Genomic DNA, 26,518 nt, shown 5'->3' on the forward strand with positions numbered 1-26,518 from the left:
ATTTTAATTTTTATCACTATAGCATGTTTCTATAATTGTTTGTATGATAAGTCATTTGTGTTTGGCCTTTTTCTTGTTATAGGAAAATAAATCTTAAATTTTGTGTATTTGAAGTCTTAAAAGCAAAATGTTCTTCAAAATAAGAGGAGATGTCTCTGAAGAACAAGTACCTAACCAGCAGTAAAATGTCATTGCTAAAAGATGTCATCTATTTAGATTACAAATTAGGCACTAAGTGTTCAAAACACAAGGAAAATAAAACCAGAACCACCTCACTCCAGAAGGAGTCAGAAACAAACGGCCTTCAAACAGTGCTGCTTCACAGCCCAGGAAGTTCCATCAGAGAACCCGAGAAAGAGCTGCAGAGAGGGGGAGGAGGTGGACTGAGCTGCTGGGTGTCCAGAACACTACCCCACATCCGGTCCATCCAAACTAGCTCAGCTTTCATTCATTTCATAAACTGGGCTTTCATCTGAAGAAAGAGTGCCACTAAGAAAACCAGAAACCCCCTGCGATAATAAATAATCTGCCTACGCTCAGTAGGGTCTCTCATAATTTTGAAATGTCCAAGTAACATTGTGAATCTGTTCTGGATATTACATAACTTTCTGTAATAAAAGGCAAGACTGTCATGTAATTTATACTTTTTTTAATCGGGTGCAGAATATTATCAGAAAACAACCTTCATTCTAGAGGGGAATCCAGAGTAGGGAAATCAGTAGCCAACTGTTCCCAAGGCCAACCTTGTCACAGAGTAACCTCTGGGCCACACCACCCCTGGAGCTGTAAATGTATCTATTGAAAGGCTTCTAGAAGTGCTTGTCTCCCACTACAATCAGAAAGTAACACTAGAGATCAGCACCCCAAGGAGATGACATCTGTGGTTTTAAAAAACAAAAACAAAACCAAATGGAGCTCCAGAAAGGAGATTACAGACCAATCACATGAATGGCAGGCGGCTGTCAGTTGGCCGACCCCTACTGGGTCTGAAGGGAAATCTGTCACTAGGGCCACCTCGCCCTGGCAAGATGGGGTTAGGTCCTGGAAATGGGCCAATTGGATCAAAGCGTGGTCGGAGTGGAGGGAATTGGCTGGGCGTCTCCCCAGGCCCAGGGATGAGTGAATTGATTGGGTCCCCAACATAGGGAAGTGTTGGTCTTTCATCATATTCACCCCCAATAATCCCTGGAGGAAGGAGGGAATTGGGAGGAAAGGGCCTGGGGTGCAAGGGGTTGGGATAGAATGGAATAGAGTGGGGTGACGAAGGCAGGAACATCACTTGTCGCCTCTGGGCTTCTTTTCTTTGTTTGTGCCTTTTCCTGTAAAGCTGTAGGGAAAAAAACAACAACATATGGTAAGTGGGTGTTTCCCTACAGTTCTAACTTGCTTTCACTGTATAGATCTACAGGCATATCTCAAATATTGTGGGTTTGGTCCCAGACCACAGTAATAAAGCAAGTCACAGGAATTTCTTGGTTTCCCAGTGCATATAAAAGCTATGTTTACACTATATGAGAGTCTATGAAGTATGCAATAGCATTATGTCTACATAAACAATGTACATACCTTACTTATAAAATACTCTATTGCTAAAAAATGCTAACAATCATCTGACCCTTCAGCAAGTTGTAATCTTTTGCTAGTGGAAGGTCTTCCCTCAATGCTGATGGCTGCTGACTGATCAGGGTGATGGTTATTGAAGGTTGGGGTAACTGTGGCAATTTCTTAAAATAAAGACAATGAAGTCTGGCGCATCAACTGACTCATCACAAAAGATTTCTCTGTAAGATGCGATGCTATTTGATAGCATTTTACTCACAGTAGAACTTCTTTCAAAATTGGAGTCAATCTTCTCAAACCCTGCCAATACTTTCTCAACTAAATTTACATAATATCCTTTGCTGTTAATTCAACAATGTTCAAACATCTTCACCAGGAATAGATTCCATCTCAAGAAACCACTTTCTTTGCTCATCTATAAGAAGTTCTCATCCATTCAAGTTTTATCATGAGACTACAGGAATTCAGTCACACCTTCAGATTCCACTTCTAATTCTAGTTCTCTTGCTACTTCCACCACATCTGCACTTATTTTCTTCACTGATGTCCTGAACCCCTCAAAGTCATCCATGAGGGCCAGAAGCCATTTCTTCCAAACTCTTGTTAATGTTGATATTTTTACCTCCCCCCATATATAAACAATTCTTAATGGCATCTAGAAGGGTGAATTCTTTCCAGATTTTCAATTTACTTTGCCCAGATCCATCAAAGGAATCACTGTCTATGGCAGCCATTTCCTTACAAAATGTATTACTTAAATAATAAGACTTGAAAGTCAAAATCACTCCTTGATCCATGAGCTGCAGAACGGATGCTGTGTCAGCAGGCATGAAAACATTAATCTCCTTGTACATCTCTATCAGAGCTGTTGGGTATCTGGGTGCATTGTCAATGAGCAGTAATATTTTGAAAGTAATCTTTTTTTTCTGAGCAATAGGTCTAGCAGAGGGCTTAAAATATTCAGTAAATAATGTGCTATCATCCAGGCTTTCTTGTTCTGTTTATGAGTACAGGCAGAGTAGATTTAGCATAATTCTTAAGAGCCCTAGGATTTCTGAACGACAAATGACTATTGGCTTCAACTTAAAAGTCACCAGCTGCATTTGCCCCCAATGAAAGTGTCAGCCTTTTCTTTGAAGCCAGGTCTTACCTTCTCCCTCTAGCTATGAACCTCTCTTCCAATAGTAGGCTGTTTCATCTACATTGAAAATCTGTTGTTTAGTGTAGCCACCTTCATCATAGCTCAGCTAGATCTGCATTCACAACTTGCTGCAGCTTTGCCACAAGCACTTACTGCTTCACCTTGCACTTTTATGTTATGGAGACATCTTTCCTTAAACTTCATGAACCAACCTCTGCTAGCTTTAAATTTTTCTTCTGCAGATTCCCCACCTCAGCCTTCACAGAATTGAAGAGAGTTAGGGCCTTGTTCTGGATTAGGCTTTGGCTTAAGAGGACATTGTGGCTATTTGATCTTCTATCTGAACTACTCCAACTTTCTGCATATCAGCCATAAGACAGTTTTACTTTCTTATCATTCGTGTGTTCACTGGAGTAGCACTTTTAATTTCCTTCAAGAACTTTCCCTTTGCATTCACAACTTGGCTAACTGTCTGGCACAAAAGGCCTAACTTTCAGCCTATCTCGGCTTTTGAAATGTCTTCCTCACTAAGCTTAATCATTTCTAGCTTTTGATTTGAAGTGAGAGACGTGTAACTCTTTCACTTGAACACTTAGAGGCCATTGGTCATTGCAGGACCAATTAACTGGCCTAATGTCAATCCTGATGTGTCTCAGTAAACAGGGAGGCCTGATGACAGGGAGAGAGATGGGGGAAAGGCCAGTTGGTGGAGCAGTCAGAACACACCCAACATTCATTGATTAAGTTTGCCAACTTATATGGGCACAGTTCGTTGTACCCCAAAACAATTACAATAGTAATGTCAAAGATCACTGATCGCCAATCACCGTAACAGATATAATAATAATGAAAAAGTCTGAAATATCATGAGACCTAACAAAATGTAACCAGAGACAAAGTGAGCACATGCTGTTGGAAAAATGGTGCCAACAAACTTGTTGCATCAGGCTTGCCACAAACCTTCAGTTTGTAAAAAAAAAATACATAACATCTATGAAGCAAGCACAGTAAAACAAGGTATGCCTGTATCTATACTTTATTTTTCTCACACTAGGCAAAGAAGCAAGGCACAGGAGAGAACTTTTGCCAGTTTCTGTCTGTATAAACAGGCAGCAGCTCCAAATGCAGTATCAAGTGAACTCTATTCTTTAACCACATCGCCACCGAGCAACCGTGCTAACCTGAAGGAACAATAAACCCAAAGGAGAGATAACTGTGTGACGTGTACTTTCAAAACTGCAATCTAGATCTCCCAAGCTGATACGCAATTGTAAGTCAGCCTGTTTTGAAAGTAGCAAATTTAAAAATTTGATCAAGATGTCATGCCACAAAATATAAAGTTAAGGTACTGGTGAGGGGGACAGCGCTTAAATTCATTTTTTCACCCAAACTATGACTCTAATGGATCTCAATTTAAATAAATGCCTATTTCAGAGGATAAGATACATTCCCAAGAATATTACTATTTTTTACATATTTGAGGACTTTCATTGATTTTTATTCTTCTCTAGTCCTTCATCCCAAGGAGTTTTTCTCAGTCCTATAAATATTGTTTATATTAATAATAGTCATCTGCAAATACAACATAATTTATTCTTTTCATAATGTACTATTCTAACTAGCCGAACAGCTGAAGACTACTACAGCACAAAGACAATCATTTAAAAATTTTTTGCAACAAAAGAATAAGAATGTTTTATATTATGATAAAAAATTATTGTTTTTTCCTGTGTAATTACAAGAAAATAAGGACTAAGTCTAAAGTAAAAGGTGAGACCATTTTCATTTACTGAAATTTAGCAATAAATTAAAATAGATTTCATTATATCATAACAAAAGTGAAAAAACCCTTAATGTGTTAAATCACTAGTTACTTCTCTGCTATGAACATTAGCCTTGATATATATAAATACCTACTTCTTTCCAGTCTGTGTCTCGAACTCTGACAGTATTATCTGCAAAGGAAAAACAAAAAATAAGGATTTAAAAACACTTCATTCATCAGCTATTAATAGTAGGTTATGTTTTTGTCCTAAGGAATTGAAACTTATTCATTAAGCATAAAAAAAATCATGAATCATTTGTATAACACATGCTGTATCATTTGTGCTTTCTTCAATCTAACTCAAACCCTTCCTTGATGGTGAAGGGTGATCACCACTGTTGTGTGCTGCGTGGTAATTCAATGCGGTGATCCCTCAGGGACTACGGAGGGATCTGTGGCTGCTCTCTCCCTGCAGTACCTGGTCCCACACTACATCTTCTCCCCCTAATCTCATCTAAGTGTGTCAGCTGCTGCTGACCCCATGTTTCATGTTACACCAAACTGGGAACAACCTTTATATTATAGCCCACGTTCATTACTGGAGGTCAGGCTGATTCAGGCTTTCTTCCATGTGGGGTTAGATTATTTTCTTCCAATCATGTTTTGAAAGATTCGACCATCAAAAGTATGATCATGGGACTAAGTATTTTCTTATGTACTTATTTACTTGAATTTGTGGAATGAGGAAAGAGGAATCCGTTCAACTTTAAGTCTAAGGAAAAGTTTGAATAAAGATGGTAATGTCTTCTCTATAAGATATCACATTAGCATGGAAGTAAGATTTATAAAAGCTCTAGTCCCATAACATTATATCTATAGAAAAATACATTATAAAATCTGAACAGCTTACAAATGAGCTTGTGAACCCCAGTCTGGAAATTAAATAGAGACTGATTGAACTTTAAACCTGAACTTGAATACACAAGTGAAAGGGTATCTGTTTCTTTTATGAATATTTATATCATAGCCTGTTTTTTCTTTGTCAGTTCTTGCATATATGTTAGTCACCCTTGTCTTTTTGTTTTGACTATAAATTTTTTAAAAAATGTTTCTTGAGATGACAGTTACTTGCTGTCAATTGTGGCAAAATAACATTTTAAACTTGGGATTCAGGGATGTAAATAAAGTAGAAGGAGGACCTTAGGAATCAAAAAGGAGAAAAAGGAACAAACCAGGTCATTTTTACACTTCTTATATTTTGAAGTTTTAAAAGAAAAAACAAATTTCTTAACAATCCAAATGACTCTACATGATATTCTATTAAAAAAAAAAGAGGGGCGGGCAGTCAGGCAAGGTAGCTCATGCCTATAATCCCAGCACTTCGGGAGGCTGAGGCAGGAGGATCACTTGAGCTATGATTGTGCCACTGTACTCTAGACTACGTGACAGATCCAGATCCCGTCTTAAAAAAATTTTAAAAAGGGCAGGATCTACCCATCAGATTTTTACAGTTACTGAGTTACTAAGGTGGTATGTTAACATTATATATAGCATTATCAAACTTTTTGATGTGAACCACATAAAAATTCTACATTGTAACACAGTATATACCTTCCTATACATAACTGACATAGACGTTTACTCCTATTTTATAACTAGGAATACTATTTATAAAATAAATACTGATTTTTCTATTGTGGGCTCTTTTTGTTGGTTTTTGTATTTCTGTAAAGTGACCCATTAAATGGATTTCATGACCCACCCCAGGGTCAAACAAGTTTAAAAACACTAATGTATAGTAAAATAGTGGTGGCAGGAAAGAAGTTCCACAATCAGGCTGCTGGCCTTGTAGCAGGAAATCCTGATGCACTACTTCTACTGTCATTACTTCCACAATGACCAAGCAGGTCACCAAAATGTAACCATACAGAAATAAAGCTGCCCTAGCAACATGGCACAAGTGAGCAAGACGCTCTTAACTTACACACTGGTCCACTCAACCACGCATGTATTATAGTTTACAAATGTAGCTCATTTCTAAGTCAGATACTGAGGATGGTCTTTAGAGAGAGAATAAACCTGTCGTACTTCCATTTTTCTTTCCCAAAATAATCTTAACTTAATGAGTGATTTGTGTTGCAGAGAACTCAAAAATGAATGGGGCGAGTTCTCAGGACATAGGCAAAGGTATATGAAGTTTAGAATCTCTTTAAGGATATTATGATCATTTGCCACTCTTAAAAAAAAAAAAAGCCTACAACTAAAATCTTTTGGTAAACTGAGTAATTATGACCATGGTAAGAAAGAGCCCTTTTCTCGTTAACATGTCATTATGGAAATCACCTCGAAAATCCCGCAGATATAAACACCTCCACAGGAGTGGGTCATTTGAAGCAATAAAGAGGTCACGACAAACTGCAGACAAAGACAGGACAGAACGGACATCCAGAAGTCGGAAGATCCGTAGTTTCAGCTCCAATGGGAGGACGACCAACCCAAATACATCTGGCAGGTTCAGTGCTAAAAGGAAAAAAAGTTAACAGGTATTACTGAGTAAGAAACATCCAGTTTTTCCCCAAATAGTCAACAAAATTGCCACTTGTTCCTTTCTAAAGAGGTGACAAATTAGATGGCAGTCTTCATTATCCAAGTATACATTATCTACAACAAATTTTTAACCCCAAGTTGATTATCTTACTACTCACACAACTCTAGGCCCCTTATTCCCTTTATGTTTTAGTAGAAAGAAAAATGTTTTTTAATACAAATCAAATAAATAACTATGACAATTGCTAAATACTACCTAATGGTCTCTTTTGTCTCAAGCAATATTGGCTGTAACAAAATTTCTCTATTCAACTACAGAAAATGAATAATTCATTGGCTTTTATAAACCCTGCCAATTATTAACTGTAGTGCCTTTGGACAAGTTATTTAAATTTTGTCTAACTCAATTTCCTCATCTGTAAAATGGGTTAATGATATTACATACCACCTACTTCAATGAGTTGTTGTGAGAATTAAATGTGTTAATACATATAAAATGCTTAGAACAATGTCTAGCACATCATGCATAAGCACTCAAGTATTAACAATTACTATTATTTGATAACTAGCAGGCTGAACAAAGGGAAGATAGATAAATTCAGAAGCAAAGCCAGGAAAGAGAAAGAAAAATATGTTCCAAAGCCAAATTAAAATTATTTTGTGATTATTAGCTCCTTCAAAATACCTGTGATACTATTTTCTACTACCAAAGATAATCGAAATCCAATAAAGACACATTATTTTTTAAATTCACATTATTCCCTTCTCTTACCACCAATTAAAGAGAAAAACTATGTTAATAAGAGCCATGCCACCATACAACTTGAGACCAAAATATTATTTTCTTCTCTAAATACAGATAGCAAATAAAAGCCACATATGTATTTGTGTAAGTGTGAAACTATTTACCAGCCAAAAGACTGTGGTAGATTACATTATGGTTCTCAATCACTTCCTACGCTGTACTTCCCCAACTCACTACCACCAGGCTTGGCCATATTTGACTGGTTTGTCCAATGAAACGTGAGTGAAAGTGAAATATATCATTTCTGAGCAAAAGCTTTAAGAACCAACACATGCTTGGGTCACTAACCCTCTGTTCCTGCTGCCACAAAAAGAACATGTCCTAGATAAAGATCACTCCTTCAGCCAAAGCAAACCCACACACAACATGTACACGAGTAAAAAATAAATGTTTACTCTAAGTCATTGAGATTTAAAAATATTTTTTTACTGCAATGCATATACAAGAGAAAGCTAATATAAGGATCTTGAGTGAATTATAAACCTCACTGAATTACAATTTTGTCATGTATAAAATGAGTATAACAAAACTTACTTCAAAGTTATTAGCATTAAATAAGACACATATGAAACATTCAACAACGTTTCCAATAAATGTTGGTTTTAAAAAAAACTTAGATCTGATTTATAGACTATATGTTATTTATATATATATATTTATTGAACATCTATTATGGACCAAACCCTGTGCTAGAGCGTGAGAATACAAAAATGAATAGGACATATTCCCTGCCTTCAAGGTATTCACAACCTTAGGTGGAAATCATATCACAACAATTATGATACACTGGAAAAAGACTACAATAAAAATACAAACAAAATTATATGGAAATACAAAGAAGTGAATAGCATTTAAGGAATTAACATTTAAACTTAGTCTTAAAAAGGGTAGAATTTCACTAGGAGGAGAAAAGAAGGAAGTCAGATACAGAGTCACTAAGAATACCAGGTACACCTACTATTCTTTATAGCCACTCCAACGGTGACAATTTATCACCTCTCACCTTGTCGGGTAAAAGCCAGAAGAGGATACACCAGCTGGTCTTTAAAGAGGCGGGAGAGCTTCTGAAGATCTTTGTAAATCTTGGCTACATTTTCCCCTAGAATATTTTTTTAAAATTAAAAATCAAAACACAAAATCAAGTGGAAAAACTGTCCTTTACTTCTGCCAAACTAAATCAAAGTGGTAAATCAATATTCACAAACAATTCACAAAGATAAACATGAACCATAGACCCTAATAGAAGAGAAGGTACAGTGCATGATTCTTATAAAACTGAATCTTAGATGTAAAGTTAAAAATTCCATGGTATCAAATTAGTAGAGCTGCGCCCAACCAATACAGCTCATAGGTTACAACTACAGGGAAAAATGCTGTGTGGGATTGGTACAGGTAACAAAGATTTACTGAATATCTACCAATCAATCTGTTCTGGGAACTGGGGATACTGTGGGGAACTGCTCTTGTGGAGCTTAGATCCTAGTAAAATACTAGCATTTATCACATGATGATTGTGTATCAGCAACTGTGTCAAGCATTTTTCAAACTTTCACATCAGATGTTCTCCTCCAAGTAAGAGACAGGTATTATTATTCCCTTTTTAAAAAGAGGACAACATACAGAGAGAGCCTGCCCAAGGCCTCATAGTCAGGGGCAGAGCAGGGTACAGACCTAAGTTTGGCTCCAAAGCACTCATTTTTAGCCGCTACACTGCTACTCAAAGTGTGGTCCATAGATCACCAGGATTGATATCACCCAGGAACTGTTCAGAACTACTGAATCTCAGGCCCCACTAGACCTACTGAATCAGAACTTGCATTTTAATAAGATCCCCAGGTGATTCACATGTACATTAAAATATGGAAGCACTGCCAAATTGCATCTGAGGTTCCCATTTCAGTTTTGCTATTTACCAAGTGTATAACCTTGAACAAATTACCCATCCCCCTGATCCTCACCTGTTTGCTAACCTATTTAAAGAGACACCACGACTACATCAAAGAAGAGCTGTTAAAATTTAAAGCTCCATACACAATGCCCAGTATATCAGCACATAGTTTATGCTTGCTCCCTCCCCCATCCCATATTTATATATTTCACTATCTATAACAAAATAATGATTAGGACTTGAGTGACAAGAACAAGGAAAGACATATGCAGCTAAACTCCAAATCTTTGTTGTATGATTTGCAATCTTTAGCTGAAATCTGATGTCAAGATTTTATTTTTAAAAATTAGTTTGGCTCAACAGCTTTTTTAAAGTGTGAAAACTAACTTTCTTTAAATAATTGTTTTTCTTCAGCAACCTATTATATAAGTATTTAATTAGGAATTTATGAATAAAAGAATAAATAACAGTACCTAGTAGTGCTAGGTACTACACTATAAGCCACAGTGAAAATTCATTAAAATGACTTGCTAAATGAGTAGCATATTCCTATCCAACATACAAGTACTTTATTAAAAATAATAATAACAGTCCATAGACTTGTAATATAACAGTATTTAACTTTCTTCCTCCCTTTCATTTACTTTTTCCTTATTTAAAAGAATCTAGATAAAGAATAGGAATCTCAGCTACATTCCTATAAAAGTCATTTTCAAAAGGCTAGGAGTCACAGCCAAATCTATTCCAATCCTAAATTCTACCATTTATTAGCTCTATGACCCTGAAGCAATGTAACCTCCTCTAGACCTGTTTCCTGATCTATAAAATAAGCATAAAAGACCTCTACTGCTGTACAGTATTTCTACTCCCCATAGAAAGTCCTCCCTAATATGGTGATGAATATACTGTGTTGTAGCCAAGGAATTTCAAAGTTTTTCTGATCCTAATGGTAGGAGACCATGTTTACAGATTCATCAGTCTAGTTCATGCATTCTCAACAGGGGCAAGATCGTCCCCAAGGGGGCAAAAACTGGTTCTTGAAGGGCAAAAAAAAAAAAAAAAATCCTAGCTATTACATTGGTTTGTGACCCTCCAAAGGGTCACGGTATATAAATAAATACATAGTACATTTGTAGTATTAAAATTTCATGGGGGAGAGCGATTAGGGGAAAAAAATCTGCAAAGGCTCCTTAAAGGAATGATAATAAAAAAAAGACTGAGACATACTGGCCTAGTCTGACATTAAATGTTTAATTGAGCTAATGTCCAAATTCTGATTTTACGTCCAACCGGAGACCATTTTAAATATACATTCTGCTGTCTCCTTTTCCTATCAGTTTTAGTTAGTATAAGTCAATCTCTCAGGGCTGATCTCACTTAAGAACTAACAAGAATAAGCCTCTACGCCTTCAAAGCAACAGTCTAGATCTAGCAAGCTTTTCCTAAAAGACACTGCTATAAATGCCATCTCCCCACTGTACCACAACACTTCCATCTGGCTCCTAAAGCCCTCCTAAGTTTACTGTGAGGATTAAATGGAATAACATATGGAAAGGCACAAGTCCAACACAAACAGGCACATAAGAGATCTGAGTTCCCCTCTCCACTCCATCTCTTCTCCTTGGACCACCTAACTGCCTCTCACAATTTGGGTTTAAACTGAAAAACTATAAAAATGAAAACTGTCTTCTTTGCATCTATTAATAATTTTATAGAATTTAAGCAAAACCATGCCTAGAATGAAATCTTCTGGTAAAGTTCCAATCTGCATCAAATAGCAATCAAATTTATGTGGGTTTAAACAAACACTTTGAGTGCAGTTTTTCCTCCAATAATCTTCAAAAATTAAGTTGCACTGAATTACTTCCACAAAACATAGATTCTCTCCATGTTGGTTAAATATAATGCCAGAAAGAGCTCCAAAGATTAATATGGAAACTATGAGGGATCATCAGAGTGTGATAAATTACTAATACTGGTGTTATTTAATATTTAATAGAAGTATAAATATAATTCAGCACTCTAAGACCCTAAGAAAAACAAGAAACAAACTCCTCAAATTATAAAGAGACAACATTGTCTTGCATTTGTTTTAATCTTATTTAGAAAATTTCAGTCTTTTGAACATTATCTTTCAGTTAAAAAAAAAAAAAAAAAAAACTTTAGATCTCTCTCAAAGCTTCATTTCATCCCAAAAGTTAAATCACGGTTACATTACCTTGTTCCTCTTTGCAAACAAAAGATTCTGGAAGCAGCTGCAATCTTTTCACACTTCTAATCTCATTGTTTATTTTTAGTGTAGCTATAAATAAACAAAATAAAGATGATAAAAAATTATCACTTTATCAATTGCCTTCCTTTTTTAGTATGGGCTTGCATTTCCTTGCTCCTAGTATACTAAGGACACATTAAACAAAACAAGCTGCTCTATGCCTATTTCTTTCCCTCACAGCAAGGTCAAAAGTGTAAACCTGCCATCACATCAAGGAAAATCATTGTACACCACCACCTTTAAAAACTACAGTAAGCATCTTTATATAGAATCCACTAAGTATTATCAACAGCAGCTTATTAGTAATTGAAAGATATGCAACAAGGTTAATAGGAGGCAACTAAACACAATACAATCATTATTTCTAATGAAGTCACTAAAGACTCCATTTATTTTTTATTTTAACCCTTGGCAATGAGTCTTCCCTTGTTCATTAAAAGAATCCTGCTAGTTTTCACAGCATCATCTCTCTCTAGACCCAAAGGACCAATATTCTTGACATCACCAGAGGGTTCAATTTTAATCATGTATACAATGGCACACTTCATCTCATTCCATGAAAAGAGCCAGTGATGTGCTTATGCACATGTGCACCACGCAGGATGCCTTCGGTGGGGGAAAGATTTAAGGACACACTGCTCCCTTTCAAAAAATCAAGCCTGGAATGGCTAGCTGCCATGCAAGTCTGCAAGTCGCTGATTTGCCAAGAATAGTAAAGGAACAAAACCTCAGAATCTAAGAAATCATCAAAACATTTAGCAGTTATTCTTTTTATGTTAAGTATCCTGAAACTAGTGAATAGAGATTATTATATATATTCCATTAAGTGCTTTTATAAGAAATTGAGGCAAAAATTACAACTTCACATTTGCTATCTGGTAACTTCAAATTTGCAAGTTCTGAGGCGATGTAGCAGAACAATTAGATGAAGGCAGAAAAACTGTTAGCATTCCGTATTAAGAATACCAAACTAAAAGCTACATTTGCTAATCGTGATGAATTGTTGAAGAGACATTGCTAGGTCCTAGTGCCATCAAACAGTCACATCCTGACAAATGTGGAATACCACCAAAGCTGTTAAAGCCAAATTTTGCGACTTTTAAATAACATTTCAAACAATCTGGTGATTAAAAAGAAACAGCAAAAATTTCATAAGAAGCAACCTGTAACTATTTTCCATTTCAAAGATCAAGGTAGCATAAGCCAGTAGCTTTCAAAATAAATTTTAGCAGAAAAAACATTCTTTCAAACAAAATCTTATGTAGGACCTCAATAAATGAAACAGACAAACACGCTGCTCAAAGTTTAAGTGATGATAAGAGTTCTACCTTATTTGCATCTCAGCAGAAACAAGTAGCTTCAGAGCGTGTTGAAAACCTCTGACCTAAAGCATATCAAAACGACTACCTTTGCTAAACAAAAGATGAGCTATACCGAATAAACAAAACAAAAATGCAAGTGGGCTGTGGTGGTTCACATCTGTAATCCCAGCACTTTGGGATCCAAGGTGGAAGATCGCTTGAGGCCAGAAGTTCAAGACCAGCCTGCGCAATATAGCAAGATCCTATCTCTAAAAAAAATTTTTTTTAATTAGCTGGGCATGGTGGCACACTCCTGTAGTTCCAGCTACTTGGGAGGCTGAGGTGGGAGGATCACTTGAGCCCAGGAGTTTGAGGCTGCAGTGAGCTATGATCACACCACTGCACTCCAGCCTGGGTGACAAGGCAAGACCCTGTCTCTAAAAAGGAAAAAATAAAAAGCAGTCATTACAATCTTACCTAGCTAAAAAAAATAAACCTCAAAAAGCAAATAAAACAGAATAAAAATGAAAGCTCTCAATTACTCACATGGAGCTCCAGTATGTGTGATTATGAGACCATTCCCTAGACCACTAGGAGTTGGTACAGACCAAAGTGGCATCTGAGATCTGAACTTAAAATAAAATACAAAGATGGAATGTATTGCTGTCCCAGTGAAATTTCTTAATGTGAAAAAGGAGAAACAGAAAAAGAAAGTCTTTATTCAGAGAGACTTTTGTGAGGGGGAGAGGGGCAAATAAAACATACACACTAAGGCCTCAGAACCCTTAGTAGTGTTTCTGTGCATCGTTGGTCACAGAGATGCCACACTGGATAAATGGTGACCCTAGCTCTATCTCCCCCATCTCTCAGTTCAAGGCCTTCATTTAAAAAATAAAAATAAAGCCATTCATAGACAGAAAGAAAAACAAAGTATTCTTCAAAGAGTTCATGTGAAATAGGCTCATATCACAATTCTCCCTGGAACAAAATATTACAAAGATTAAGATATCAAAAGAGGATGGCTTCCCTAAGACTAGCCTAAACATCAACCTCATGTTCTATATTATCAGTGGTCTAGAAATTAAATAAATAAAATTAAGAGAAACTCAAAACTAATCACTGAAGTAGCTAGAAAACATCTGGAGAGAAACATGTAAGTATTCACAAACCAGCCACCGTTGACTATGCTATCCAATTACCATTTACAACAATCAGGTTTCCCAAAGGCACACAGGTGAGAGCAGCAGAGCCACCCTCGCAAAGAGGGTGCGTGTACTGCAGCTTATACACCCCACTGGACTTCCACTTCTCCGGCATGGACACTGCTTTGGCTTCGGTACCCTGGGGAATGAAAAGAAATGGAAACAAATAATGAAGGTGTTACTCTCAAAAAGATTAACAATCAAAAGACCCCTAACTTGTTTAGAAATAAGCATTCTATACAGTCGCCTTAGTAAAATCATTAATACTGCTGTTAATGGAGAATAATATATTGCAACATTTTTCTATTAAAATTTCTGTTCAAATAGGTAAGATGGCATCATAGAAATAGGGATTGATTTCTCTTCAAAGACTCACTTTGCCTAGCAAAGTCATATGATTATTTAAGACCCCAGCTCAAATATCACTTCCTTTGTAAAGTCTTTAAAAAAGAATCCTGTTTGTCATTCCCTCTTTCATCCCCTAACATTCTGTCCATATTTCTATTGTTACATACTTCTATCATATTATTTATCTATTTATGTTTAATCATGTTATTTATACCTCATAATTATCTTTGTCTCTCTCCCCCACTTTTGGACTCCTTGAGGACAAGGAATATTCCAATATTTTTCTATGTTGATTCCTGGCTCAGCACATGGCATGCTGCAGGTGTGCAGATAATCACTGAATTACTCTACTACATCTTTGTAATTCATAACATGACCCACAGACCAGCAGCACTGGCATTTTGCAAAAGTTCAGGCTCCATTATAGATTTACTAAATCAGAATCTGCATTTTAATGAGATCCCCAGGTATTCCTAAGCACATTAAAGTTTCAGAAGCTCTACTCTAAATGTTCCCCTCTGTATATCCCTGTCATCCTATATACATCTCCTAGAAATTAACCAATATATTATAGTGGTTTATATACTTGTCCCACTCCTGGACTATGGGCAACTTGAGAGCAGGAACTGTCCACATGTATGAGCAACCTGAAAGCAAGGACAAAGCACTGCATCTGACACTGGTGAATGCTTATCAAACAAATACTGAATGAATGAAATAAGTAACTACAGCATAATGGCAATGTCCCTCTTCCTAAGTGAATCTTATTAAGTTACTTTTCATAGCACAATTAACATAATAATCTAGTGAGCTAGCTAGCCATGCTCAACCCACACTTGTTAACCATTTTATCTACATATTATTATATATAATCTTTAGTCTTTTTTTTTAACCTTAGTTGCCATTATCTCCGTAATATTAAGTAAAAACTGCCAAAGGAAATGAAACAGGAAAAAAGGAAAGAAGAGAGGGAAGGGAACATTTTCTGCGTGCCTTCCATAGCCCATCATTGTGTTTCGCACATTTAATAAAGAAACCTAGCACACCACCACACCCTAGTGGTATTTACTGATACTGATACACCTCTTTACGTGCCGTACTTACCTGAGGTATGTAACCTGACTCCAACATGAGAAGATGTATCAACACTATCAAGGCATCATTGGCGTTAGAACAGTCAGCTGATTGATACAAGGTCTCCAAGGAATGTGGCACTTGTCCTTCCTCGGATTCACTGCAGAGCATGGGTTCTGAGGGAGAGAAACCTGGGCCCTCTTCCACATCCACATCTTGAATTGACTCGGCTCCAAAATTCTGACTAGGCCCTGACTGAAAAGAATAACAAAAAAAATGAACTTATTAAAAAGACTTATTTTACACAGTATATTTTGTATCCTAAAGTGAACTGAGATTAGTGTTCAAAGCCAAAGCACAGCATTGGGTTCAGAAATGGGAGACATTTCTGAGTGAGCCCACAAATAAGTGAGCCTGAAACCTACTCCCCCTCCCTGAATTCCTTATCTCCAAGCCAAAAACATGGAAATCATCCTAGACTCCTTCTTCTACCTTACTAAACCTCACCCCAAATCTGATCAGTCTTCAAAATGCCACTGAAACGAACTCCTAAATATCTCTAACTTTTGCCCCTTCCTACTCCATTGGTACTTCAGCCTCTCATCGTTCATCTCCCGACCTCTAGCAACAGCCGTCCTGCAAGCCTCCTTGCCTCCACTGTCTTGTCTTCTGACACATTCCAACCACTGCTGCCAGAGGTTTTTGACAATTAAGGATCCAATCATGTTCTATGTCTGGGCTTAATATTTACCAGTATTTCCCTTGATTGTGCCTTAGAATGTGGCCCTGGATGTTATTAGGAAAAATGTTGGTACACACTGAGTAAGTGTAGAGAACACCGCATGCCATAGGCACCTAACCTCACCCTCCATATTCACAAAACACATTATCAGCATTACAAAAGTCTAATAATAATGTGTGCATAACATCTAACCAAAAAACACCATACTCCCTCCTCAACGCTCAGCATTCCTATAACACTCACTTACAATCTCATAAAGTAAGTTTTTCATGGAGGACACACTGAGAAATGCAGGCCTACAAAATCAAGTCTAAACTCCTTAGCATACAAAGCCCTTCATCGTCCCTGATCCCTAGCTTGTTATCGTTGAGTTCACTTTCTGCCAGTCCCTTATACTCACTGCAGTGTTCACCCTGACCTCTTCAACAGAGGTAACACAGGCCACCACTCTGCCTTGCAAAGGCCTTGATAACTGCACCTTATCACACTGTATTGCAATTTTCTGATTATGTATCTGTATCCTTCCGTAACTGCAAGATTACAAAGAACCAGACAACATGTCCTCCATTTTTGTAACCCCCGTACAGTACCTGGTACATAGCAGGTATTCAATAAATACTTGTTGAGCACATGCTGAAGGACAATATCTTACAATTCCACAATGTTTTTGTTTTCAAAGTGTTTACTTACTTGCACCTTACAATGATCCTATAGAACAGGCAAGGCAGATGATATTGCCTTTTCATAGCTGCTATAATTGTAATTCAGAAGGCTGAATAACATAATCAAGGTTACCAGCTAATAAAAATTTGAAATGAACCCAGATCTCCAAACTCCCAGTTCAGGACTTTTTAGTATAACACATCACTTCAATAAAACTAAGTTACCTATATTAATTTTGCTCAGAAAGCTTGTTTCCTAGGCACGTGCTCAAGTCTTAATGCAAAGCACATTTCTTCTTTTTAAGTTTGTATTTCCATTAAAGAAAGAGAAGAAGAAACTGAAATTACGAAGTAATTGTGAAAGGTTGCAGAAATATAAGGAAGCCAGAGGTGACAGCTATTCCAAAATCTGAGGACTTAAGCCCTGATGGCTTATGGAAAAGATGCCAATTACCTTGTTAAAACATAGACAATTGACACTACCTAAAAAAGGAGGTTTCGCACAAAACTATTTCCATATTTTTTGAGCAACAGAAACTACTATATTAAAAGCTACTTATCACCAAGCAAAATTATGAAATATGGCTCTTTGCTTCTTCACTATTATGCTTAGTTTTGGCCATTTACTATTTATTGACAATTGTGCAGGACAGAATATTTGTTGAAAAATAAAAAAGGGTTACCCTAAGCTGATAAGTATAGGAGAGGGAGATCTCAGAATCCCCTGGTGGGCTTATCAAACCTTACTCCTACTCCATGAGGACTATCAACATTCTGTGAGCCATTCTGATAGGAATATTTATCAGTCTTCACATGTGTGGAAATGAAAACATGCTGAGCACCACATCTCTCTAAACAGATCATTCTCCCATATGTCATTGATAAAAGACTAAAGCAAGTGACTAAGATGCATTAAAGCTAATTTAGGGTCTGATACATGTCATCCCTGTTTCTCATTAAAGACTCAATAGGACTGGATGAATTCCCAAATACAATGAAATAAGAAAATTTATATTTAATTACAAGAGTAAATTTTACCTCCCATAGTTTCTAGTTTTACCTATTTTCTTTTTCTAATGTTCCATTCTACATTCACTTAGCAGATCGTACTGTTTCAAGTACTTAAACCATTATTTATGAAATTTCAAGTTCAGTTTCCATACTAAGATTTTACAGTCATTCCATACAATTCTTAACATACAAAACAATATGCTTTTAGAACTGAAATTACTAACAACTGAAATTACTAGGCAACATTAATTCCTCAAAATTTTCCAAAAGAAAACTAGTAAAGTAACTATAACAAGCTTTGTCTTACTGGGTAATTTTAATAGTACACAGAAATAAACAGAATGTGCCCTTCTACTGAGGTTATCTCTGAACAAGTCTATCAGGTACACCAAAAGCCCTGATTTCAGCACTGTGCAATTCACCATGTAACAAAAATACTTGCATCCCCTTAATATTTTGAAATAAAAATATTTAACATATATGTTACTTATATCTTACTTATATCTTACTCCCCAGGATACCTCTACAAGGCAGAAACACATAAAGATATAATAATAATTTCTAAAATAAATTAAAATCCATATATCTGGACATAGATGATTTTCACAATTTATCAGTCAATTAAAAGGTATTTTTTAACATGTCTATACTTAATGCCATGATAGGTACCATGAACACTTATAAATGTTTAAGGCCAGCAAAAAAATTAAGTTGAGGTGATAAGTATACACACAAAAAACAATTAACAAGATGCCATATGTACTGGAATTAAATAATAAATTAATAAAAGTGATCATTTACGCCATTCAAGAAATTAAAAGGTGGGATAAACAATGAGGCATGTACAAGGCAATAAAGATGACAAATACAAAGAAATGAAAGAAATGGAAGTTGGGTAGAAACATAGATAGAAGAGGGAAGAAAGGTAATAGGTTCCAGTCTGGGTGAACAGCAGTAGCAAAGACACGGAGACAGTCCCCAGGTTGTGCACGCACACATGCATGTGAGCATGTCAATGTGTTGGCTGGTGGAGGGAAAATGGTAAGGAGTCTGGTCTGACTGGAGATGGTATTTTATAAGATGGAAGAACAGAAACCAGTCCTGGCAAGGTTGGGTGGGGCGACTTCTCAGAAAGCCTTGAACACTAAGTACAGGAGGATAGACATCATTTTCCTATTCTGTAAAATGACATGGTTGAACTAGAGGTATCTGGTCTTTTTCAGTTCAAAAATTATGAGCACAAGTTTATCTATGAGATAGAGTTACTAAACAGCAAAGTAACAACAGAATCAGAAATGGGTAGGAAGAAGTCGAACCTAGAAAGTGGATTAAAGAATAGAGATATTGGAAGATTAAAATGGAAAAGGAAAACTGACAAGGCAAATTAATGGGTTAGATACAAGGAATCAAAAGTCACAGGAAAACAGGAGTTTCACTGACAGACAGAGATGGGTAGCTGGTTTGGGAAGAAGAGAACATCAGGACACACATTTCCAAATTTATCAAGTCTGCAATGACAACTTAAAAATGCAGGTATGAATGTCCTGAAAACCACTTGGAAACAAATGGACTATATATATGTGTATAGCCTTAAAGCATGGCATAGACCAAGGAAGCAAAGCTGGAAATCATGAGCTTAGGCACAAAAATGGAAACCAAGCATTAATTTACCTGAAGGAATATCTGAACAAAATAAATAGGTAAAAGCTAGGTACTTCGGAATGCCAGCCCAATATTGGTACAGACATTTGGCAGTTAAAAAAAATGTCCTATAAGAATATAATATGCAATCTACTGGTGATAATTATCCTAACTGGTATGGAATTCAACTGAGGTGTTCAATGTGATTTATCACCTACTCTATTTAATATCTTGGTCTTTATTACCCACCATACTATCATCATTCCAGACATCAGATTGGGCTGCTTGTCCTTGAAATGAATCACTCAGTTGTTCATCCTGTATAATGGCCTGATTGGAGCTGGCGGCCAAAGAGGGTTGGTCATTATTCTGGAGTGAGGAATGCTCTGAATCTGTGGATGAAGGTAAATTAGGTGCTGGAATGGCATCTTCAAGAATCAAACATATCAAGTCCCCAGAAACAATCCCATATGAAGCCAAGGTCTCTTCATCTCCAGTAAGGGCATCCTTGTTGTTCAATGTAATTGCAAATCGGGTATCAGAACTGCCAAGAAAGATGGATAAGGATGGTAAGACCTTACCTATTACCATTACCCGCAATAATACATTTGGAACATATATAAGGTGCATGGTATGACCCTAGAAGAACTAAGTAACGAAAATCAGGAGGCTAAAGTTTCGAGAAAATTATCAAAATTATTTGTTCTTATCACCAAATGCTTAGTTTATAGATTTCTAATGGCTAAAACCATAGCCTAAGGGATAGGATACAGTAATTATCTATCATTAACCAACATTTTCATCAATTCTAAGACACATACTTTCTCTATATTTTGACATCTTTGAAATTGGGATGCCTCTTAAAATCCATGACACAGTTTAACTGAGAGCGTTTTTCCCCTCACATAAAACAATGTGTGTATTACAATTAATAGCAACTAAGATTCAGTGAAATACCCTTTTAAAAATATAAATTAGATATATAAGTCGTTCTGCTTAAAACTCTACAATGGCTTCCTATTCAAACTTGAAATAGAATCCTTAACATAGCCTGCAGAAGCCCAACATCTGACCCCTTCTCACTTCTCCTCCCGCATCTTGTGTCATCCATCCTCTCTCTCGCTGTTCTCTGTTCACATGAGCTTTCCATCTGTTCCAAAAAGTAGATCTCTCTCATTGCAGCCTTTGGGCCTCTCCATTTGCTCTTCCAGATCTTCAAATGACCGACTCCTCCTCCTCATTCAGGTCTCAGCTCAAATGTCATCTCTTCAGAGATGCCTTCCACTTAGACTCCACCACTCTCTATTCCACTCTCATGTTTTATTTCAATACCACTAGTTGAAAACATATTTATTTTTCTGTTATCTGTCTACCCCATCCCTACTGCCAGAACTTAAGTTTCATAAGATCAGAGATCTTGTCTGTCCAGTTCAAAACTGTATCCTCAGCACTTGGCAAATATAGTATTTGTGAAATAAATACAAACATTAGTTGGGAAGATCAAGAGGAAAGTGTAATACGGGCTGCCTATTCAATGTCTTTACAGGACAATTTGCTTACATTGCTTCCAAAATATCCTTGTCCTAAATGAATATTCATAAATGCAAAAAGTTGGATGAGTGTATGTATATGACTGAGTACAAATTCATCCCGTGTACTGATAATGACAAGTACAAGTTCACCCTTCCTACTAATGCCAGTTATAATATCTTTTATATGGAACATAGCACAAACCCAAAACCCACTGCTAAACAAGCTCAGAGTTCAAATAAGCCTGAAACAATCAATTTCCATCTTTCTGCATCGCAGATTATTTGACCTTAGAAGGATATCATTGGTTTTTCATCACAGTGGTGATGAATAATTACCAAAACATTGTAAAACATTCTTTAAGATATTTACACTCAACAATACTAATTTCATTATTTTTTAAGAGGTTAACAAAAGATGAAGTCCTTTGAAAATCATATTCTGTTTACTTTTCCTCACAATGCCATATTTTGAAAAGTTCTCTAAAAATTCATTTGTTTTTATTTCACTTGGAAATATATATATATATATATATATATATATATATATATATATTTTTTACAAATTAAAGTGTCTTTGGTAGGGAAGTTACTGAAGTAGAAACTGTTCTTGTCTATTAGAAAGTAAGTAGCCCTGCTTGTGTTTTCAAAATGCTCTGATAAACAAAATGTTGAAAATCTGCCAGCTGCCCACAAAAACACCATCCCAACTTTGGCAGAAAAAGGAAAAACACCTCAAATGAACTATGTATTTACAGATCATGTGTCACAGCAAAAGGTTGCTTTTTTAAACAGCATCTAGTACAATGTACATTCAAATATCTATTTGTAGAAAAGGTAAAGAACAGCCTGCTTAATAAAAATGTCAGCTTTCCCTCCCACTTTAGAAAAAGGGAAGAGCTATTTCTAAAGTAATAAGTAGTTTTCCAAGGTTCTATTTTCTGAAATTGGGTGTGGGGGCCGTGGGGGGTAGTATTTAACTTTACCAGGAAATGAAATTCTAGAAACCTCAGGCTTTTAAAAAATATTTTATGGCAATCCTAGATCCATGTGCTCAGTAAAGACATTTTAAAAAATAACAATATATAGACACATTTCAAAACTCTCCATTTGTAAGAAAATGAACATACTTTCAAAACAAATGAATTTACTTTCACATTCTAAAGCTTAAATTCCTTCCAGTTAACCAGTCTCAACTGTAAAAGCAAACCTGAAAGAGAAACTAATTTGGGCTCTTGGGCAAGCAGTCATATTGAGTTTCACATATCCTTTCAAGAAAGTCCTACCTAATTAAAAAATAACATACACACACACAGAAACACCTTAAAAGAAGTTAATTTTGAAGATTTATGGCAGGGTAATGATGACAGCATGTAAAACACTCACATTTAACATCAAGAAATAACAATAGGCATGTCGCTATAATGTTTAAAAGGAGTTATGTCAATATCTCGCTTTAGTTTAGTTTTTTTTTTTTTTTTAATCTGGAAGAAAATGGATTTACTCTCAATCTAATAATGTCTTAACCTGAAAAATGAAAGGGTGAGAAATTCAGAATCTGGCCTCATTTTAATGAATTTCCTAAAAATAAAGTTAAAGTGTATAATTATTGGCAGAGCCAATTAGCAGAAAGGTTTTCTTTTGTTTCGAATTCGTCACCTAAAAAGCTGCAGGGTACTTCTTTTTTCTTTTTCCTTTGCACACTCATAAATTTCAAATTCACTAGAGCTCACTATTTGAAGAGGACCACTCTTACATTGCCTCTCTAATCCCACGTTATTGTCCTCAGAAAATATCTACTGGGGAAACAAAGCTGCTTCATCTGCAGTCCCATAAATTAATAACAGAATTTGATCCTTTCTCAGCTTCACTGCCCCTAATCAGCAAGTTCTCCGGGGTCATCATAGGCCAACGTTTACCTCAGTTTTAGCAAAAAAGCGACATTTTGCCTAAGAAAATCCAATGATCTGAAACACGCCTACACGCTTTATTTTCTAAAACTTGGCGGTGGGTAACTCAAAAGTGCTCCCCGCGGTGCCTGGCACATGCACCCTCAATGAGGGCTTAAAATTACTGCCGCCTTAGGGCAGCGGTCCAAGTTATCGGGGGTCTCGGATGGAGAGCAGATTTTTAACTTCTAGTACTTTCCAAACTTTTTCACTGATACACTCCAACGGCTGAAGAAGGTGAACTTTAACTCCTGACAGTCCGGGAAGGTTTGACCCAAAGCAAGCTCACGATTTCTAACTGGGCAGTTAACCAGTGGTGTCAGCTCTGCGTTCCCTCCTCCTGCTGCAAAAGCTTTAGCGATTACTCACCCAGGAGGGGAGCGGGCCCCCTGGGAGGTTGGGCCATGTCCTCCGGGCGCGAGACCTCGGCTGCCCACCGCGCGTCAGTCACCGCTGCCCTCCGGCCGGCGACGCCCCAGGGAGCCCAGCCTCACGTGACGGCCCCGCACCCGGCCACGCCCGCGCCCGCAGTCGCACAGACGGCCCCACGCCGATGCGCCCCTCTCCCGCGGTGTGCCCCGCTGCGGCCCCCGCGTACCTGTACCCCCAGGTGGGCAGCAGGGCCTGGCTCAGGTGGGCGCGCAGCTGCCCCAGGGTCGGCTCCGCTTCGGGCAGCTCCAGCGGCCAGGTCCGCTTCTGGAGCCGCACGCGCAGCCTCATGGCGGCGGCTGGAGGGCCGAGCGGCCGGGAGCGGCGACTGCCGGAGCTGAGAAGGTGCCTAGGTGTAACGCGGAAAGGCCCGGCCGCGGCGGCAGCCCTGCCGGCCTGTCTCTGGAACAGCAGCGCTCCGCCCCTCTCTTGAGGGCGCCCCCTACAGCCGACCCGGCGAGCGGGTGGCCGGCGGCCGGCGGGGAGCCGGACCGCTCGGGGCCTCCGTTCGACGACTCGGCGCGCAACGGCGCTGCCTGAACAGCGAGGAGCACACTGCGCAGGCGCCGGGCCCCGGTGTCCCTGCTAGTCCGCTACGGTGGCTGTGGCGCCTCCTTCTCGTGTGCCCGCAAGAACCATGGCTCTGAAAGGGGTGCTGCAGACAGACAATACAATCGCCCCGCCTCGAGGACCCGCTGTTACCCCATTTCTCCCGTGGCGCCCGGCTCCAGCGGCACCTGCTCTGGGAAGCCTTAGGTTGAGCACAGGCGTATTCGAAATCTATCGCTGCGTAACAGTCACTCCAAAGCTTAACAGCTTGAAGTAAGAAACATTTACTGTCCCATAAATAAGTGGGTTCCATAGGTCAGGAGTTTGAGGGTGGCGTAGCTGGGCGGCCCTGCCTCAGGGTGTCGCGAGAGTGCAGTCAAGATGCCGGGCTGCAGTCATCTGTCGAGTCTTGGCTCGCTGGAGGGTCGGCTTCCAAGTTGGCTCACTCACAGGACTGTTGGCAAGAGGCCTCAGTCTTTGGCCACATGAACCTCCCCATAGGGCTACTTGAGTGTCCCCATGACATGGCAGCTGGCTTCCCTCAGAGCGAGTGATCCAAAAGAGAGACCTAGGCAAAAAAGCCACAATGTGTTTTACGATCTACCCTCAGAAGTCACCTACCATTGCTTCTGTCATATTTTACTTGTTACAAAGCAACCCTTCTGTGTGGGAAGATCCACCCAAAGGCATGAACAGCGATAGACGAGGGTCCCTGGGGCCCGTTCTGAAGGCTGGCTGTCGTAGAAGGTCTGTCAATAACTTGGATGAGGGAGAGAGTATCCTCACATTTATCCTTGTGTGATAACCATTGTCCGAATCACTATAGAAGAGTTGAATCAAGTTTATCCCAATAGGTGGCAGCACTTGTCCACATCCTGCCCTTCATTCCTCAAACATGTATAGACTGCCCACTTTGTGACAGAGATCCCACAGGCTGGATACTCAGAGACCAAAAGGCCATGTTCCTGCCCATGCAGAGTTTACAGCTGAGTGAATCAACTCCTGCAGTAGAGTGTAAGAAGTGTCTCATTTATGATGGGAATAAATACAGACCTGAGGATGGGGTACGTAGAGGAGGGTTGCTGTGCCAGTAGAATTCTTTAGTAGTGAGCAATATGGGATTGAGGAAGGGTGACAGGACCAGGGTGACTCTGTGTGACCAGAGTGAAAGACAGAGTGGATACACCCCATTTTAAGAAGAGCCCTGGGCTAAGCAAAGGGTTTGGAACACTTTCTGGAATGTATGGGAAGCCACTGGACAGTTTTAAGAAGGGGAGTCTTTGCTATGAGGGTTCTTAGTTCTGAGCAATAGAAGCTGTCTCTGGCTGACTAAGCAGAAAACAGTGTGTATTAAAAGGATACTGTATAGCTCAGGGAATTGTAGGGAGGACTGGAGAAGTGGCCCCCAGCTAAAGCTTCTGAGAATGAAGCTCAGAACCTAGCTGAAGAACTGGCCTGATGAGGAAACCACCACGACTGAGATTGCTACTGCCTCCCCACCCTACACTGGAGGAAACTGCTGTCACCACTGCCAGGAGCCACTGGGGAATGGCAACCACTGCTACCATCAAGTGCTCCACATGCTTTAGCAGCCCCCTGCAAAATGCCAAACTTCAACAAGAGCCTCTTTCTTCACTTTGCTCACTTCCAAATCAAAGGCTCATGGGGTGGATCTGATTGAGGGCGTCTGGGTCCCACGCCTGAGTCCTAGCTACAGAGGAGGCTGGGAATTGGGGTCTGAACTCCCTTGGGGAGACAGGACTCATAATATAGGAATTGTCCCCCAAATAAAGGGAAGTCTGTTCAAAAGATGATAGGAAGCCATGGATCTGACAGGGGTACACCACTAGGGGCATGCTCAGATCTGTAATGTGAATCTGTCACTGGAGATTGTGATAGAGTGTGGGGGATAGATTAGATCAGGGTTTCTCAATCTCAGCACTGTTGACATTTTAGGCTACAAAAGCTTTTTGTTGTAGGGGACCATTCTGTACATTGTAAAATGTTTAGCAGTATCCCTAGTCTCTATCCACAAACTGCCAGTAGAACCCTCTCCTTTCCCAGTTATAAGAACCAAAGACGTGTGATAACACTTAAATATTC

The 26,518-nt window shown here is 38.5% G+C and overlaps 1 protein-coding gene across 3 annotated transcripts; it reads right to left on the bottom strand.

The window, feature by feature from the left end:
* Positions 1 to 634: 634 nt before the first annotated feature.
* FBXO7 (F-box protein 7) lies at positions 635 to 24,400 on the bottom strand. 3 transcript variants are annotated; one of them, XM_045553011.1, is made up of 9 exons: positions 24,036 to 24,400; positions 20,209 to 20,503; positions 15,934 to 16,158; positions 14,479 to 14,620; positions 11,925 to 12,008; positions 8,822 to 8,917; positions 6,810 to 6,986; positions 4,619 to 4,656; positions 635 to 1,327 (listed from the first exon to the last, which is right to left on the bottom strand). In XM_045553011.1, exons 1-9 carry the CDS (start codon positions 24,155 to 24,157, stop codon positions 941 to 943), a joined length of 1,566 nt encoding a protein of 521 aa, XP_045408967.1. In that variant the 5' UTR covers positions 24,158 to 24,400; the 3' UTR covers positions 635 to 940. The 3 variants fall into 3 exon arrangements, with proteins under 3 accessions (XP_045408967.1, XP_045408969.1, XP_045408968.1); XM_045553013.1 differs by lacking the exon at positions 24,036 to 24,400 and adding an exon at positions 23,807 to 23,901 and having other exon boundaries at positions 20,209 to 20,351; XM_045553012.1 differs by lacking the exon at positions 24,036 to 24,400 and adding an exon at positions 21,043 to 21,284.
* Between the last annotated feature and the right edge of the window lie 2,118 nt (positions 24,401 to 26,518).

This window comes from Lemur catta, chromosome 6, assembly GCF_020740605.2.
Source record: "Lemur catta isolate mLemCat1 chromosome 6, mLemCat1.pri, whole genome shotgun sequence".
NCBI lineage: Eukaryota > Metazoa > Chordata > Mammalia > Primates > Lemuridae > Lemur > Lemur catta.